This window comes from Stegostoma tigrinum, chromosome 2, assembly GCF_030684315.1.
Source record: "Stegostoma tigrinum isolate sSteTig4 chromosome 2, sSteTig4.hap1, whole genome shotgun sequence".
NCBI classification, from domain to species: domain Eukaryota; kingdom Metazoa; phylum Chordata; class Chondrichthyes; order Orectolobiformes; family Stegostomatidae; genus Stegostoma; species Stegostoma tigrinum.
The window spans coordinates 44,982,592-45,002,520 of record NC_081355.1 but is presented as its reverse complement, the minus strand read 5'-3'; the positions used below and the strand labels follow the sequence as shown (position 1 = coordinate 45,002,520).

General features: G+C 42.7%; 1 protein-coding gene across 1 annotated transcript in view; it reads right to left on the bottom strand.

Moving 5' to 3' along the window:
* The window catches only part of myo10 (myosin X), a 457,994-nt gene that overhangs the window by 23,700 nt on the left and 414,365 nt on the right, over positions 1-19,929 (bottom strand). The window contains exons 36-38 of the mRNA XM_059653796.1: positions 17,803-18,007; positions 17,345-17,481; positions 190-307 (exon numbers count right to left, since the gene is read on the bottom strand). Of these exons, the coding sequence (XP_059509779.1) occupies positions 190-307; positions 17,345-17,481; positions 17,803-18,007 (460 nt within the window). The remainder of the gene's footprint in view (positions 1-189; positions 308-17,344; positions 17,482-17,802; positions 18,008-19,929) is intronic.

Here is a 19,929-nt window from a genome sequence, read left to right as displayed (position 1 = left end):
ATGGGATCCAAGAAAATTTGGCAAATCGGATCCAGTCTTTATGACAATTCACATGGACCCACAATTATTGGCAATAAATAGAATAAATACTGTTACAAATTCTTGGAGTCACTTTATATTTCAAGAATGAAATTTTCAAAAATGTCTTTGCTTTTCTGTTAATTATTTTAACTATTTCTTTGGCCATACCTGCTCAAACATGAAGGCAAATTCCACACTGTCCTTTGGTACATTATCAGTGTCAAGGAAACAATAGAGTTTGAAGTAGAATTTCCATGAATTATCATCTTGAGAAGTAGCAGTATCCCTGAGTACAAAAATAAGACAACCACAATATTTCTGCAGTCTTTCAGAAAAAAAATTACTGTTCGAAGGAGCTAATGTATTGAACAGTATCAAAATTGCTCCAAAGTTAATTGCAATTCCATAAATCACATCACAGTGTCAACCATACATGGGAGTTTGTGGGGTCACTTAATTTGCGTTGCTGAGGAATAGCATGCATTACTTCAGGTGTACCACAATCAGTCACCTAATCATATTGTTTACATTCTGCCAAAGCAGAGTGGTCAAACGTTACGACCTGGCATTGCAAATGTCAATACATCTTCCATTCACATAGCCAAAAATTCTACTGACTCACCCATAGGCTCAGGACGAAATCTCCTGGCTCAAAGAGTCCTGATACCTCCCATTACAGTCACGTCCCTCAGATTTTCTGCTTTTATCAAACAAGGGAGAAACTACCAGCAACACAACAATTTCTACCTTTCAAGTTATGGTGGCACAAAGAACAGACATGCTACTAATACCAAAATAATCCCCTAAATCACAAAACAAGAACATTGTTACAAAGTGACACAGAAGTAATATGTTGGATTTTGCTGCTGAGATGGGAAGTTTGAATCAGGAGATTTTCTGACTCCACAGACCTGCCTCCACATAAAGGGCCCCTGCAGACACTATTTTGGCCTCGAGGAGGGTTGATATGGTGTTGGGCCAGCTGCAAAACAGAAGTGAACCTGATGCCACTTTATATCACTTACTAAGGAGTATTTCTTAGCAGTATTTCTTTCAGTTCTAAATGAATGAGTATTTCTCCCAAAGAACACAAATCCATGTCAACACTTCTAAAGAATGCTTGTGAATGCAATGATCAATTTACCTCTGCAGGGCAGAGCCATATGATCACCTGCAATGAAAATTCAAGCCTGACAATGCAGCATCAGTCTACTGGAACTGAAACAACACATATTATTTCAAAATTTGTCAATGAAGTAATTCCAGCACCAGGTGATTTTTTTTTTAATCCTTGCTCTCCACCTGGAATGGGATTCTTTGTCAATCATGGTTCCTCGAGCAGGTCATTAACCATTTATACATTCTGTATGGAGTGACTCCACAGAAATTGTGGAAGGCACTAGACTACCTACTCCCATGAATTTAGCTGATAAGGGCAAGAGTGCAACCTGCATCCTTCCACTTTTGTTGCATCAACATCACAACAATAGCAAAGATTAGCTAGAAACAGGAATGGAGGTGATGATCTGGAATTGAGGTCTAACCTACCATTAAATGACCCCAAGTCAGCCTGACTTGGTGAAAATCCAATTCGATATTTCAGATCAAGGTTTCTTGTCTTGTTTTGACACTTGACAGCCTGCTGGATTCAGCATTTTGTGCAACAAATTCAGATCAGAAATTCTGTCCCTCTCTTTTATTTATCTACCCCTACTGTGCAGTCTTAATCATATTTTTCGTGAGTTTCTTTCAAACACAGCCGTTCATTATTCTGCCAGTCACACTTACCCTAGATAAACTTCATTTCTTTGTGGTAATCACTGCCATGTCGCGGCTTTTGGACCATGAAATCTTTTCTTCATTTACCTCACCCTATCACAGACCTTCCATTTTATTCCATCTCATTTTTTTTTGCTCAATGTCCATCTTCCTTCAGTTCTGAAGGTCCTTGGCATGAAAAATTAATTGTTTCTCTGTCCATTGATGCAGCAGAGTTGATGCTATTTCCAACATTTTGTTCACTTTCAACTCTGAAGCAGCACATTCCACATCCTAACAGTTGCACCATAAAAATGTTCATGTCATATTTGCTTCTTTTGCTGTCAATTTAACACTCTCGTCCTTCTGGCAACTGAACCTTAACCCTAACCCAAGATGTGGAAGCATTGGAAAAGATGCAGAGGCGATTTACTAGGATGTTGCCTGGACTAGAGGAAAGGTCTTATGAGGAAAGGTTGAGCGAGCTAGGGTTTTTCTCCTTAGAATGACAAAGGATGAGAGGTAACTTGGTAGAGGGATAGTATAGATACAAACTGATCAGAGGTATACATAGAGTCGACAGCTAGAGACTTTTTCCTAGGGTGGAGGTAACTATTATGAAGGGGCATAGTTTTAAAGTGAGAGGAGGTAGATATGGGGAAACGTCAAAAGTAGGTTCTTTACTCGGAAAGTGGTGGGGGTGCCGAATGCATTGCCGGAGCCAGTAGCAGAGTCAGTCTCATGAGGGACATTTAAACGGCTATTAGATAGGCATATGGATGATAGTATAAGGTAGGGGTGGAGGTTGGATAGACCTTAGGATTAGGGGAAAAGTTTGGCCCACATCGTGGGCTGAAGGGCCTGTATTGTGCTGTATTATTCTATGTTCTATCCACTGTTCTACAATATTGTTACTAATTGATTTTCCCAATCTATTTGCAGATTAAGGTCACCCATAATTATAAATGTTCCTTTATTGCATTCACCTTCAATTTCCTGTTTAATGCCATCTGAACACCAGCCCAACAGTTTGGGCACATATATACACTAATATATTTTACCCTTTGGTGTTTCTCAGCTCTACTTGTACGGATTCCACACCGTCAGATCAGTGTTCTATCATATTAATTTCCTCTTTAACTAGTACTGCAAGTCCAGCGCCTTTTCCTTTCATGTCTATCCAGCCATGAGCACAAACATTTCACTAGCTTTTCTGTGCCTTGTTGAGATGTGTCACTATCCTCTCAGGTGTACATTATTTCCAAGTTTTAAATCAGTGAATTTTGAAATTGTGTTTCCAGATCTAGGCCATCAATATACAATAAGATAGGTAACAACAGGGGCAGGGTTGCTGGTAATAATTTGAAATACTTCTCTCACCAGAGAAGAGGTGCCAAAGGACTGAAGACCAACGTGGTTACATTATTCAAGGAGAGATAAACCAGGAAACTACAGGCCAGTCAATCTAACGCTAGTGGTGGGGAATCTATCGGAAACAATTGAGGGCGACAGAATTAATCTGCACTTGGAGACACAGGGATTGACCAAGAAAGTCAGTATAGTTTTGCCAAGTGGAGGTTATGTCTGACCAACTTGACTGAATTGTTTAAAGAAGTGGCCATGTAGAGATGAGCGCAATGCTTTTATGAAGCTTACTTGGACTGCAGCAAGACCTTTGATAAGGTCCCATATGAGACTGAAAGTGAACATAAGATCCCATCGGATCAAAGGAAATTTGGCTAATTGGATACAGAATCGGCTCACTGGTAGGAACCAGATGTTGAGGTCGGGGAGTGTTATTGTGCCTGGAAGCCTGTGCACAGTAAAGTCCTGCAGAGATCACTGTTGGGACCTTGTTGATGTGGACTATATAAACGATTCAGACGTGGCCAAGTGGTTAGCACTGCTGCCTCACAGTAACAGGGACGGGGTTTGATTCTAGCATGGGGAGACTATGTGAAGTTTGCACATTCTCCCCATCTCTGCATGGGTTTCCTCCAGGTGCTCTAGTTTCCTCCCAGTCTAAAGATGTGCATCACAGGAGCCAACCTGTGGACTCCATTTACACTTCTCATTGCCATGGAAAGGCTGTCAACAAAGATCTATCCTACATTGGTAATGCTCTCTTCCAGTTTCTTCCGTCAGGCAGAACATACAGAAGCTTGAACACATGCACCAACAGGTTTAAGAACTGCTTCTTCCTTGCCATTATTGGATTGCTGAATGAATCTCTCTAACTTCAAATAATGTAGATCTTGCTAATGTTGATGTAGCTTTGTGCACCTCTCATGCAGCTGTAATCTTGTATACCTGCTCTAAGCACCCTGTGATCTGTATGTTCTTGAATGCTATCATCTGCCTGTACTGCTTGTAAAACAAAACTTTTCTCTGTACTTAGGTAAATGACTACAATAAAACAAATCAAATCAAACCAAATCAAATCAAAGAAAAGCCCTGGGAAATGCAGGTTTACAGGGGTAGGGTTGGGGTGATCTAGGTGGATTCTCATCAGAGGGTCTACATCACCTGTTTCAAATGGCCTGCTTCTACACTGCAGTAATTCTGTGAATCAATGAATTTAGGATGATTGATTAGTATCTCTGCAGAAGATACAAATATTGGTGGGGTGGTAAACAATGAAGAGAATAAGCTTAGACTACAGGAAGTTACAGGTTGGTCAGATGGACTGCTCAGTGGCAGATGGAATTCATTCTGGATAAAGTGAGGTCATGCACTTGGAAAGGACAAACATGGCAAGGGAATACATGATGAATGGAAGGGTCCTGTGAAGCACCAAGGTTCAGAGGGACCTTGGTGTGCATGTTCCATTGAAATACCAGGACAGTCAGATAAAGAAGGCTCATGGGATGCTTGCCTTTATTGGCTGGGGCAAAGTGATTAAGCACAGGAACATTATGATGGAACAGTATGAAGAGTTTGTTAGGCCACAGCTAGAGTAATGTGTGCAGTTCTGGAAACCATGTTATAGGAGGGATGTGACTGCACTGGAGGGGGTGCACAAGAGATTTACCATGACATCACGGGGTTGGATTGTTTTAGATATGAAGCGTTTCGATAGACTAGGGTTATTTCTCTTGGAACAGGAAAGACTGAGGATAGACATGATTGAGTTCTATAAAATTAATGAATGGAATTTATAGGGTAGACATGAAGAAACTTTCCCGATACTTGGAGGGAATCAATGAAAGGGGGCACACATTTAAGTTAAGTTAAGGGGCAGGAGACTTAGACAGAATGAAAGGAACATTATTTTCACCCAGAGAGTGGTGGCAAACTGGAATTCTCTGCCTGCAAGAATGAAAAACCCTTGTTTCATTTTAGTAATATTTAGATGTACACTTGTGATGCTAGGGCGTACAAGGCTATGGGCCAAATACTGGAAAACTGGATGAGAATGGATAAGTAGTTGTTTTTTTAACGATGGGCCAAAGCACCTTTTTTGAGCTGTAGGCCTCAGACTCTCATGAAAAACAAAGCTGTGGTTCTAACAGCAACCCTTCAGGGCCCCAAATATCTAGTGTCTTTCCATTAGAGAAATAGCCAGCCATGACAATTCTGTTCCAATCAGTCAGGCCATTTTGTATCACTCTTTGTCCCTTTGATTCTACGGAAATTACAGACCAGAATATTATGGGGTAGTTTCTTGTGGAGTCCATGTACAACACATTAATTGCATATGCTCATCAAATCTGCTAGTTACCTTGTGAAAACACTCAAATTATTTAAGCACAATGCTCCTTAAGAATACCTTTCTAATTTTCCTAAATGAATTCTCATTTGTCAATATGATTGTTGATTTGTTCCAAATTGAAAGTTACTGCATCGTTCAGTTCAACCAATTGATCTGTTGTTACTGGATTATTTCTTCAATGGTCAGCTCAGATGTATCTGATCCGGTCCTGGTGACTATAGTCCCGGTGTGAGCCTTTCCAATCTTTTTAGAAGTTTTCAGCCAATCCGATATCTTAATGGCTTTCTTTTTCATTATGACTCAGGCAGCACTACATTCTTGCTTGATAAAGACAAATGCAAACCACTAATTTAATACAGCAGCACTTCCCCTCCAACTTCCCATGTAAATCCTCATTTTTTGTTAATATTCCTGCTTTCAGCATATTTTCACTACTTATATGCCTGGATTCCCTTTATCTTCCTTTCCATTGAGGGAGTTCACTAGGCTAATGGCAGACTGTCCCTGGATTTGATTGAAATGTATAAAACTCTAACTGGCCTGAAAAGACAAGACACAGGTAAGAGGCTTTCCCTGGTTGGGAAGCCTATAACCAGAGACATAGTTTCAAGATAGAGTGCAGATCAATCAGTTCTGAAATGAGGAAAAAAACGTCTGTGGAATTCACTACCACAGAAGGATGTAGAGAGGCCCCACAAAATCCATACAATGTGGAAGCTGGCCATTTGGCCTATTGAGTCACTGAGGCTTTGAAAAGTGACCCCCAGACCCACCTATCCCTAGCTCTGCATTTCCCATCGTTAATCCACTTACCCTGCACATCCATGGAAATTCTGGGCAAAGTAGTGTGTGCAAACCACCTAAACTGCACATCTTTGGGTTGTGGCAGGAAACCAGAGCACCCAGAAGAAACCCATGCAGACATGGGGAGAGTGTGCAAACTCCACACAGACAGTGCCCTGAGGCTGCAATCGAACCTGGCTCCCCAGCACTATGAGGCAGCAGTGCCATCGTGCTGCCCTGGCATCATCAGTAAAGTGATGCAAGATGTCACTAACAGTGCTGTCAAGCAGTACCTGCTCAGCATGAACCTTCTCAGTGATATCTAGTTTAGGTTCCTCCAGGGCCACTCAGCTCCATCCCTTATTACGGCCTTGGTTCAAACATGGACAAAGAAGTGAGACATTTATAGAAGTGAGTTGACAGTGACAGCCCTTGAATTCAAGGCTACATTCAACTGAGTGTGACATCAAGAAAACATTGCAAAACAGGAATCAATGGAAATTGAGAGCAATTTCCGTGTGAAGTTTGCACGTTCTCTGCACATCTGTGTGGGCTCCTTCCACATGCTCCGGTTTTATCTCACAGTCCAAAGATGTGCAGATTAGATGAGTTGCCAATGGTAAAAAGCTCAGGTGGAGCTATGGGGATGGGATGGGGAGAGGGTTGTTCTGGGTGGGGTGATCTCGTGAGGGTCAGTACAGATTTTATGGACCAAATGGTTTCTTTCTGCACTCTAGGGATTTTATGATTGGAGTCAAACCCAGCACATAGGAAGATGGTAGTGGATGTTGGAGGTCAATCATCTCAGCTTCAACTTCCACACTGCATTCTCCCATTCCTCCATCATTTTTCACCCCTTTGTGGTCACCTTAAAACAATGTTTCTTTTAAGATGAACAACAACCTTGAAGCTCCTGTGTCATTGCTCCCTGAAAGTTGCCACCCAGGTTGATAAGGTTGTTAAGGAAGCATATGGTGTTTTGGCTTTCATTAACAGGGGGATCGAGTTTAAGAGCCGCAAGGTTATGCTGCAGCTCTACAAAACCCTGGTGAAACCACACTTGGAATATTGTGTCCAGTTCTGGTCGCCGTATTATAGGAAAGATGTGGAGGCTTTGGAGAGGGTGCAAAGGACGTTTACCAGGATGCTGCCTGGACTGTCTTACGAGGAGAGGTTGACTGAGCTCGGACTTTTCTGTCTGGAGAGAAGGAGGAAGAGAGGTGACCTGATCGAGGTGTACAAGGTAATGGGAGGCATGGATAGAGTCGATAGCCAGAGACTTTTCCCCAGGGCAGGACTGACTGCCACAAGGGGTCATAGTTTTAAGGTGTTAGGAGGAAGGTATAAAGGAGATGTCAGAGGGAGGTTCTTCACCCAGAGAGTTGTGAGCGCATGGAATAGTTTAGAGCATAGAACATAGAACATTACAGCACAGTACAGGCCCTTCGGCCCTCGATGTTGTGCCAACCTGTCATACCGATCTCAAGCCCATCTAACCTACACTATTCCATGTACGTCCATATTCTTGTCCAATGACGACTTAAATGTACCAAAAGTTGGCGAATCTACTACCGTTGCAGGCAAAGCATTCCATTCCCTTACTACTCTCTGAGTAAAGAAACTACCTCTGACATCTGTCCTATATCTTTCACCCCTCAATTTAAAGCTCGCCGTCACCAGCCTAGGAGAAAGGCTCTCCCTATCCACCCTACCTAACCCTCTGATTATTTTATATGTTTCAATTAAGTCTCAACCTTCTTCTCTCTAATGAAAACAGCCTCAAGTCCTTTCCTCGTAAGACCTTCCCTCCATACCAGGCAACATGCTAGTAAATCTCCTCTGCACCCTTTTCAAAGCTTCCACATCCTTCTTATAATGCGGTGACCACAACTGTACACAATACTCCAAGTGCGGCCGCACCAGAGTTTTGTACAGCTTCACCATAACCTCTTGGTTCCGGAACTCGATCCCTCTATTAATAAAAGCTAAAACACTGTATGCCTTCTTAACAGCCCTGTCAACCTGGGTGGCAACTTTCAAGGATCTGTGTACATGGACACCGAGATCTCTCTGCTCATCTACACTGCTAAGAATCTTACCATTAGCCCTGTACTTTGCCTTCCGGTTACTCCTACCAAAGTGCATCACCTCACACTTGTCTGCATTAAACTCCATTTGCCAGCTCTCAGCCCAGCTCTGCAGCTTATCTATGTCTCTCTGCAACCTACAGCATCCTTCGTCACTATCTACAATTCCACCGACTTTAGTGTCGTCTGCAAATTTACTAACCCATCCTCCTACGCCCTCATCCAGGTCATTTATAAAAATGACAAACAGCAGTGGACCCAACACCGACCCTTGCGGTACACCACTTGTAACTGGTCTCCAGGATGAACATTTCCCATCAACTACCACCCTCTGTCTTCTTTCAGCAAGCCAATTTCCGATCCAAACTGCTATATCTCCCACAATTCCATTCTTCCGCATTTTGTACAATAGCCTATTGTGGGGAACCTTATCGAATGCCTTGCTGAAATCCATATACACCACATTAACCGGTTTACTCTCATCTACCTTTTTGGTCACCTTCTCAAAGAACTCAATAAGGTTTGTGAGGCACGACCTTCCCTTCACAAAACCGTGCTGACTATCCCTAATCAATTTATTCTTTTCAAGATGATTATAAATCCTATCCCTTATAACCTTTTCCAACACTTTACCAACAACTGAGGTAAGGCTCACTGCTCTATAATTACCAGGGTTATCTCTACTCCCCTTCTTGAACAGGGGAACCACTGGTAGTCGTGGACGCGGAGTCATTAGTGACATTTAAGCGACTGCTGGACATGCACATGGACAGCAGTGAATTGAGGGGAATGTAGGTTAGGTTATTTTATTTTTGGATTAGGATTATTCCACAGCACAACATTGTGGGCCGAAGGTCCTGTAGTGTGCTGTACTTTTCTATGTTCTATGTTCTAACATGCCTTGGGATTCTCCTTAATCCTATCTGCCAAGGATATTTCATGGCCCTTTTAGTCCTCTTAATTTCCTGTGCAAGTTCTCTTCTGCTTCCTTTACATTCTCAAAGGCCTCGTCTGATTTCAATTTCCTGAGCCTTACATTTACCTCCTTTTCCTTTTTGACTAAACTTTCATAATGTCTTGTCATCCAGGGTTTTCAAATCTTGCTATCCTTATTTTTTGTTCTCACAGGAACATACTTGTCCTGACCTGTGGTCAACTGGCTCTTAAAAGATTCCTACAAGTCACATGTGGATTTACTTTCAAAGGTCTCTCAAAATCAAATTTCTGTACTTCCTGCCTGTTGTACTTAGTCTTTCTCCTATTTAGTACTTTCACCCAAGGACCAGTCTCATCCTTATCTATGAAGATCTTACAATTTTCAGATTTATAGAACATAGAACAGTACAGCACAGAACGGGCTCTTCAGCCCATGATGTTGTGCCGACCATTGATCCTCATGTGTGCACCCTCAAATTTCTGTGACCATATGCATGTCCAGCAGTCTCTCAAATGTCCCCAATGAACTTGCTTCCACAACTGCTGCTGGCAACGCATTCCATGCTCTCACAACTCTCTGTGTGAAGAACCCGCCTCTGACATCCCCTCTATACTTTCCTGCAAACAGCTTAAAACTATGACCCCACGTGTTAGCCTTTTCTGCCCTGGGAAATAGTCTCTGGCTATCAACTCTATGCCTCTTATTATCTTGTATACCTCAGTTAGGTCCCCTCTCCTCCTCCTTTTCTCCAATGATAAAAGTCCGAGCTCAGTCAACCTCTCTTCATAAGATAAGCCATCCAGTCCAGGCAGCATCCTGGTAAACCTCCTCTGAACTCTCTCCAAAGCATCATCTTTCCTATAATAGGGCGACCAGAACTGGACGCAGTATTCCAAGTGCAGTCTAACCAAAGTTTTATAGAGCTGCAACAAGATCTCATGACTCTTAAACTCAATCCCCCTGTTAATGAAAGCCAAAACACCATATGCTTTCTTAACAACCCTGTCCACTTGGGTGGCCATTTTAAGGGATCTATGTATCTGCACCCTATGAACCCTAACCAAGATCCCTCTGTTCCTCCACACTGCCAAGAATCTTATCCTTAATCCTGTACTCAGCTTTCAAATTCGACCTTCCAAAATGCATCACCTCGCATTTATCCAGGTTGAACTCCATCTGCCACCTCTCAGCCCATTTCTGCATCCTGTCAATGTCCCGCTGCAGCCTACAACAGCCCTCTATACTGTCAACAACACCTCCAACCTTCGTGTCGTCTGCAAACTTGCTGACCCATTCTTCAATCCCCTCATCCAAGTCATTAATAAAAATTACAAACAGTAGAGGCCCAAGGACAGAGCCCTGTGGAACACCACTCACCACTGACTTCGAGGCAGAATATTTTCCTTCTACTACCACACGCTGTCTTCTGTTGGCCAGCCAATTCTGTATCCAGACAGCTAAGTTCCCCTGTATCCCAATCCTCCTGACCTTCTGAATGAGCCTACCATGGGGAACCTTATCAAATGCCTTGCTGAAGTCCATATACACCACATCCACAGCTCGACCCTCTTCAACTTTTCTAGTCACATCCTCAAAGAACTCGATAAGGGTTGTGAGGCATGACCTGCCCCTCACAAAGCCGTGTTGACTGCATTTTATTCAAGCCATGCTCTTCCAGATGGTCATAAATCCTATCCCTCAGAATCCTTTCTAACACCTTGCAGATGACAGATGTGAGACTTACTGGTCTGTAATTGCCAGGGATTTCCCTATTTCCTTTCTTGAAGAGAGGAATTACATTTGCCTCTCTCCAGTCCTCAGGTACGACTCCAGTGGAGAGCGAGGATGCAAAGATCTTCGCGAGTGGCGAAGCAATTGCATTTCTCGTTTCCCAAAGCAGCCAAGGACAAATCTGGTCCGGGCCTGGCAACTTGCCAATCTTAATGTTTGACAAAATTTTCAGCACATCAGCTTCCTCTATCTCTATCCATTCCAGCATGCACACCTGTTATCTCTGACTCCAGTGTCTACAGTTCTTGCTATCTCTTGGAATAGACTGCTCGCAGGCTAAGGGACAAGTGACCGAAGGGAGGCTTTCAGAAGTGTGATGATGAGAGATCAGAGGCATTATATTCCTGCAAGAGCGAAGGGTAAGGCCGGTAAGAATAGGGAACAAGGGATGAATAAAGATTTTGAAGTTCTAGTCAAAACTGGGATCAAATGAATCTCTTCAGTATAAAGAGTATACAGGCATTCTTAAAAGGGAAATCAGGAAGACAAGGAGGAAATATGAAATAGCCTTGTCAGATAAGGTTGTGCAGATTCTACAAGTACATTAAGACAAAACAGCAACGAGGACAGAATAGGGCCCCTTTAAGATCAATAGGGTTGGTTGTATATCAAACCTCAGGAGATGGGAGAGATGCTAAATGGATATTTCACGTCATTTTGTACAATAAAGAAAGAAATGGAGGCTAGAGAACTCAGGGAAATAAATATTAATATTTTGAGAACAGTTCATATTACTGAAGAGGAATTGCTGGAGGTTTTGGAAAACATAAAGGTGGATAAATTTCTGGGACCTGATCAAATGTATCCCAGGACATTGTGAGAAGTTAGGGAAGAAGTTGCAGGGCCCCTAACAGAAATATTTGTATCATCTGTAGCCACAGGTAAGATGCTAGAGGACAGGCAGGTGGCTAATGTTTGGCCTTTATTTAAGAAAGGCTTTAAGGAGAAGCTTCAGATCTATAGACCTGACATCTGTGGTGGGTAAGTTGTTGAAGGTGATTTGGATAGGATTTACATGCATTTGGAGAGGCGAGGACAGATTGGGAATTGTCAGCATGGTTTTGTGCAAGGGAAATCAAGTCTAACAAACTTCATTGAATTTTTTGAGAATGTACCCAAAAAGATTGATGAAGGCAGAGCAGTTGTTTACAGACTGGAATCCTGTGATATAGAACTGGAGGAACACAGCAGGCCAGGCAGCATCAGAGGAGCAGGAATGTTGACGTTTTGGGTGGGGACCCTTCTTCAGAAATAGGGAGGAGCAAGCGAGCTGGGAAATAAATAGAGAGAGGAGGGGGGAGGCTGAGGGAGGTAGGTGGGATGGTGATAGGTGAGTGCAAGTAGGGAGTGGTGGGGATTGATCAGTGAGGTGGGAGGGGTGGATAGTTGGGAGAGAAAGATGGACAGGTCGTGTCAGGTCAAGGAGATTGGGATGAGAGGGAGGGTTGGACACGGGATGAAATCAGGCATAGGGAGATTTTTAAACTGGTGAATTCCATTTTCAGGCTATTGGGCTGTAGGCTCCCGAGGCGGAATATGAAGTGTTGCTCCTCCATTTGCGGATGGTGTCATTGTGCCACTGGTGAAGGCCCACAATGATCATGTCACCCAGGGAGTGGGAGGGGGATTTAAAATGGCTAGTGACCAGAAGGTGTTATTATTTGTTGCATACAGAGCACAGATGCTCTACAAAATGGTATACAAGTCTATGCTTGGTCTCACCAGTGCAGAGGAGGCCACAATGGGAGCAACAGATATAGTAGACCAAGTTGACGATGTGCAGGTGAACCCCTGCCTGAAATGGAAGCATCATTTTGTGCCTTGAATGAAGGTGAGGTGGAAGTGTACAGGTGTAGCACGTCCTGCAGTTTCAGGGAAAGGTGACAGGTGTGCTAAGTTTAGTGGGGAGTGTGGAACAGACAAGGGAGTCATGAAGAGCACAGTCCTTTTTTGTGGAGGAAGATGTGGCTGATAGTGCCAGCGTAACAGCAAAAGAATGGCTGTTCCATGTATCAGAGGCAGGCATAGCTGGGGCCCGTGGGGATGTCCATGGCCACCTCATTAGTCCGTAGGAAGTGTGAGGAGTTAAAGGAGAAATTGTTAATGGTAAGGATGAGTTTAGTTAAGCAGATGAGGGTGTCGTTTTGACAACTGTATCAGCTCTGCCTTCTGCCCCCGCGAGAAGCTTGAACAGTTCGTCAACTTTCCTAACACCATTCACTCCAACCTCAAATTCACCTGTACCATCTCCCTCTCCTTCCTGGATCTCTTTGTCTCCATCTCTGGTGACTGCCTCAAAACTGACATCTGTTTCAAGCCTACTGACTCCCACAGCTGCCTGGACTACACCTCCTCCCACTTACATTTCTGCAAAAATGTGATCCCCTACTCCCAATTCCTCTGCCTCCACTATGTCTGCTCCCAAGATGGGGCGATCCACTTCTACACATCCTAGATGTCCTCCTATTCCAAGGACCAGAACATCCCCCCTCCTGTGAGCAAAAATGCCCTCAGCCAAATCTCTTGCATTTCTCGCATTTCTGCCGTCACATCACCTCCCCTGCAACAAAAAAGACAGAATCCCAATTGTCCTCACATTTCACACCACCAACCTCTGCACTTAATGTATCATTCTCTGCCACTTCCACCACCTAAAATCCAACCCCACAACCAAAGAGATAGTTCCCTCCCAACCTCTATCTGCCTTTTATAGGGATCCCTCCCTCCACGACTTTTCCCCAGGGCAGGATTGACTGCCATGAGGGATCATAGTTTTAAGGTGTTAGGAGGAAGGTCTTGAGGAGATGTCAGAGAGTTGTGAGCGCATGGAATGGTTTACCAGTGGTAGTTGTGGAAGCAGAGTCATTAGTGACATTTAAGCGACTGTTGGACATGCACATGGACAGCAGTGAATTGAGGGGAATGTAGGCTAGGTTATTCTATTTTTGGATTAGGATTATTCCACGGCACAACATCGGGGGCCAAAGGGCCTGTACTGTGCTGTACCTTTCTATGTTCTATGTTCTATGACTCCGTCATCCACTCCATGCTCACCACTAACCCCACCAACCCTGACACTTTCCCTTGCAACCGCAGGGTGTGCTACACCTGCCCCTGCACCTCCTCCCTCACCTCCATTCATGGCAAAGAACAAATCTTCCATATCAGACAGGGGTTCATCTGCACATCTGTCAACTTGGCCTCCTGTATCTGCTGCTCCCAATGTGGCCTCCCCTACATCAGTGAGACCAAATGTAGACTTGGAGATTGTTTTGTACAGCATCTATGCTCTGTATGTGACAGATGGCAACACCTTCCAGTCACCAAACATTTTAACTCCCCCTCCTGCTCCCTGGGTGACATATCCATCAATGACACCACCTGCAAACTGGAAGAGCACCACCTCCTATTCCACCTTGGGAGCCTACAGCCTGATGGCCGAAACATGGAATTTATCAATTTTAAGATCTCCCCATCTTGAATACTGATGGACAAACGCGAGAGTGGTCCGCAAGCAAGAGTGCTGAATTGGGGGAAGGCCACCTGTAGCATAATTTGACAGGAGCTGGGGAATGTGAATTGGGAGCAGCTGTTTGAGGGCAAATCCACATTTGATATGTGGGAGGCTTCGAAAGAGAGGTTGATTGGAATGCAGGACAGACATGACCCTGTGAAAATGAGGGATAGAAAGGGCAAGATTAGGGAACCATGGATGACAGGTGAAATTGTGAGGCTAGCAAAGAGGAAAATGGAAGCATACATAAGGTCTAGGTGACTGAAAACAGACAAAGCTTTGGAAGAATATCGGGAAAGTAGGACCAATCTGAAATGAGGAATTAAGAGGGCTAAAAGGGGTCACGAAATATCTTTAGCAAACAGGGTTAATGAAAATCCCAAAGCTTTTTATTCATACATAAGTAGCAAGAGAGTAACTAGAGAAAGGCTTGGCCCACTCAAGGACAAAGGAGGGAAGTTATGCAAGGAGTCAGAGCAGATGAATGAGATTCTTAATGCGTGCTTTGTGTCGGTATTCAATCAGTTGAGGGACATGATGGATGTTGAGGTTAGGGATAGATGTTTGATTACTCCAGGTCAAGTCAGCATAACAAAGGGGCAAGTGTTGGTTATTCTGAAGGGCATTAGGATGGACAAGTCCCTAGGACTATTGGGAAGGGGTGGTGTTGTACAATCCTATTAAAGTGATGATCCCTTTTCTTTTTCTAATTTGTACTCAGTTTCACTGGACGATCCCTCAGAAATGTCCTCTGTAATTACAGTAGTAATGTTTTCTTTAATCAACATACCACTCTCCTTCATTTCCTCACTTTCTATCCTTCCTATAGCATCTAAAGCCCAGAACATGGAGCTACCAGTCCTGTTCTTCCCTCAGCTAAGTTTCCATAATAGGAATCAGAGGTAACATTTCAGATCAAGTGACCATTCTGAGGGTAACTCCACCCGAAATGTTACCTCTGATTCCTCAGCACAGGTGCTGCCACAGCTGCTGAGCTTTTTCAGCAATTTCTATTTTTGTTTCTGATTTACAGCATCGGCAGTTCTTTCTGTTTTTCATTCTGTAATCGCTAAGATGTCCCAATCCTATGTTCCCCGTATGTGCCGAGTTCATCAGCCTTTTCTGTAAGATGCCTTGCATTGAAATAAAAGCAGTTTAATTCTTCTGTTACCTTGTTCTGACTTGTTGTTGTTTGATTTTTCTGATTGAATTGGTCTTTTCTGATTCAGAACCACCCTCATCCTTCTTTTTTACTTCTACTGCTACTTAGGAACACTTCCTCCACCCGTCTACATTCTTTTTCAAATGTAAGTAAATTCTGCCCCTGTGAATCTTCTCCAACAATTTCCCTTACCATTGATGTAAAGTTTACCAGAATATAATTTCTTGGATTATCCCTGTTATCCTTCTTAAACAAAGGTACATCGTTGGTTATTCTCCAGCCTTCAGGGACCTCGCCTGTGACTAAAAATGATACAAAATTCTCTGTCAGGGCCTCAGCAATCTGCTCCCTTGCCTCCCTCAGCATCCTGCAATAGATCCCATCAGGCCCTGGGGACTTACCTATGTTAACATTTTTCAAGACACCCAGCACCTCTTCTTTCTTAATATCAACATGTCCTAGAGTACCAACATACCTTCCCTTTGGTGAATACCAATGCAAAGTACTCTTTAAAGACCTCACCCACTTTTTCTGGCTCCATACATAAATTCCATCGTTTGTCCTTGAGTGGACCTATCCTTTTCCTAGCTCTTGCTTATAATATACATACAACAAGGCATTTGATAAGGTTCCCCACGGCAGGCCCATTCCTAAAGTCAGGAGGTATGGGATACAGGGTGATTTGGCTGTCTGGATTCAGAATTGGTTGGCTGACAGGAGGCAGAGAGTGGTTGTAGATGGTAAGTATTCTGCCTGGAGGTCAGTGCTGAGTGGTGTCCTGCAGGGCTCTGTTCTTGGACCTCTGCTCTTTGTAGTTTTTATAAATGACTTGGATGAGGAGGTTGAGGGGTGGGTTGGTATGTTTGCTGATGACACAAATGTTGGAGGTGCTGTTGATAGTATTGAGGGCTATTGCAGGCTTCAGCGAGACATTGACAGTATGCAGACCTGGGCTGAGAAATGGCAGATGGGAGTTCAACCTGGATAAATGCGAAGTGATGCATTTTGGAAGGTCGAACTTAAATGATGACTATAGGATTAAAGGCAGGATTCTTGGCAGTGTGGAAGAACAGCGGGATCTTGGTCCCTAGTTGCTGTGAATGATTTTAAAAGCAGTAGTGCACTTAAATTGGTAGGCTGTTCACAACAGAAAATAGTTAGATGGAAACGTTGTCAGATCTCCCAACCATTACATACATAATTCACCCCAATGATCACTTGACGTGCTTGCCCTTGGGTGCAGATATTTCGGTAGGATTCCTTGCCAATGGGCACACAATGTCGACACCTAGACAGGGAATTGGATCATAAAATGAAACAGATCTTAAGACAGAGTTGAAAACCTTACTGAACACAAATCCTGCTGCTGGGAATAATGAGCCAAGGGTGTCATATGGTGACTCTTTCGGGATAAGGGCAAGACGGCCACATCTAAAGCTTTGCAGTATAGTACCAATGGAACAAGACATACTGGAATTAATTAATTATTACGTTCCAGCTACAAACGGATAATAATTAAAGCTTCTTTGACATCAACCAGATCTGAAAGAGAATCTAGAAAAAAGGAGCTTGCACTTACTTTTCAAATTTTGCCAAAACATCAGCCACAACTGTTTTGCTTTCAATTGCTTTATCAGTAATACCGTTATGTTCAAAGAGAGCAAACATATTTCTACTGTCCTCCATGGACAGTCCACGAATCAACGTCTCAACAACCTGCAACAATTGGAATTAAATTTTATTTATTTCCTACAGTTAGTTATTTTGTATTTTACATTTTAATTTCTTGTTGTATAAAACTCTGCCAAAGAGGTAGTGAGCCTATCTATCCCATTTGGTTTAGCCATTTTATGCATGATTCAACTTCACTGTCTACAGGATGGAGGAACACCCCTCTACAACAGCTATAATAACGAGACTGCGCATAACATCCTATAAGGTTTATTACATGTTTCAATGCATTCAGGACTACAACAGCTCCCAACATGGCAATAAAAGAAGGAACTTCACAAGCCCTCTTCTATTGTGAAGCCTTACCTCTCCTGCAGTTGTATGAGAATTAATTGTGATTTTGCAGGAACCACCTCCATGGCAATAAACAGTAGATGTCATCTCTTGCCTATTAATCAAAGCTATGATTTCTTCTCGGGAAGGTGCATATTCCCGGGTTTTAGTTTTCTTTAATGATTCATATATGAATACTGCATACTTTTCCAATTCTCCTTGAAATTGATCACGTATCCTAGTAAGAAATCAAATTGCAACTTTTGAATCATCTTATGTAGATACCATAACAAAACTATTTGTGAGATGAAAACAAAATCACAATTGAAATCTGCGAAAATAATATCATAGCACGTCTAATTAATGATTGAAAGGACTTACACGAGATAATTCACACTTGTATACAAATCCTTATTTTTCTATCCCTAAACAATATTGAGAATCATTGAAATATACAGCACAGGATGAGCAGGTTGTTCAGATCAACACACCAACGCTGATTTTTCAGAGAAGTGCCATGCCTATTCCTTCATTTATGCATTTGTTTATAATCTTGTTAGTTCCTGGCAGTTGACAGCATATATATATAATCAGAGTTTTAACGTAACAAAAAGAAAAAATGGCCCAATGTATCCTTGCAGGTCAAGGAGCAACTATTATAAATGTAATTTCCAGCAGCTGACTTGTAGCCATGAATGGTGCTGCATTTCAAGTGCTCATGTAAATACCTCTTAAATGCTTCAAGGGCTCCTACCTCTACCACCGTTTATGGCAGTGAGTCTGGGAGAAACTACTTTCCCTAAATCTGTTCTAAACCTCCTGTTCTTAACCCTGGTCATTGGCGCCTGCACTAAACGGAAAAAATAGCTTTTCCCCATCAATCATGCCCACGGCCCACAACCCTGTACACTCAACCAGCTCTTCCTCAGCCTTCTCTGCTCCAAGAAAAACAACCGCAGACTGCTCTCTTTACAGCAAAATCACCCCAGCCCAGGCAACATCCTGGTGAATCTTCTTGCACCTTCTTCCAGTTCTGTCACATCTTTCCTGTAGTAGCTGATGACAACTACAACATTATGTACAATCCATCATAACCTCCTTGTTCTTGTAGTGAATGTTTTGATTAACTAAATTCCTTCTTGACCACCTTATTTACCCTTCTTGCTGTGTGACTTGCACATCAATGCCCCTCTGATTCCTTTCTACTTCTTGGGTCCTATCATTCATTGCATACTTCCTTTGCCTTGATAGACCTCTCTGAACATATCACATCACACTTTTCAGGACTGAATTCCATTTGCCTCTGTTCAGCCTATCTGGCCGGCCAATTGATATCAGAGTTACAGGGGTCCAAAAAAGGCCTAATAAGGCTCAGTCAAAAACAAACATCTAACTATGTTAATCCTTTTTTCAAATACATGGTCCATTGCTGTGTATGCCTCATCACTGCAAACGCCCATCTAAACACTTCTTAAATATTATGAAGGTTTCTGCCTCTACAATCCTTTAAGGCACAGGGTTCCAGATTCCCATGCACTTTTTTTTAAATCAACCTGTTCACAGATGTTATTACACACCTCTGGAGCATGTGGGTCTCTTGGTTCAGGGTCAGTGACATGACCACTGCAATATGAGAAGACCCCCTAGATTCCCACCACAAATGCATTGCCTTCTTCATTCACTATGGCAGCTCTCCTGTGGTCAGAGTGGGATAAAATGTATTGCCAATGCCCATACTATTTACCCCCTTGCCTTACTCTCAGCCTGCAAAACAATTCATCTGTCCCTGGTGATTTATCTACTTTTAAACTTGTCAGACAATTCAATCTCCTTTCTCTATACTGATTTCTTCAATAATATCACAAACCTCCTTCCTGATTTCTAGACCCAAATCATTCCACTCACTAATAAATGCAAACACGAAGTATTCGTTTAAAACCTTACTCAAATCCTCCAACTCCAAGTGCTCCATAATGAGGCCTATTTTTTTTCCCCTAGTTGTTTGCTTACCCTTGATGTACTTGCAAAATAAGTTAGGATCTTTCTTTATTTACAAGCCATTATCCTTTCATACTCCAATTTGCTCTTCTAATTTCTTTTTTTGAAGTTCTATTTTACACATAATATGACCCCTCAGTATCTGCCATTTTCTCTTTTTCT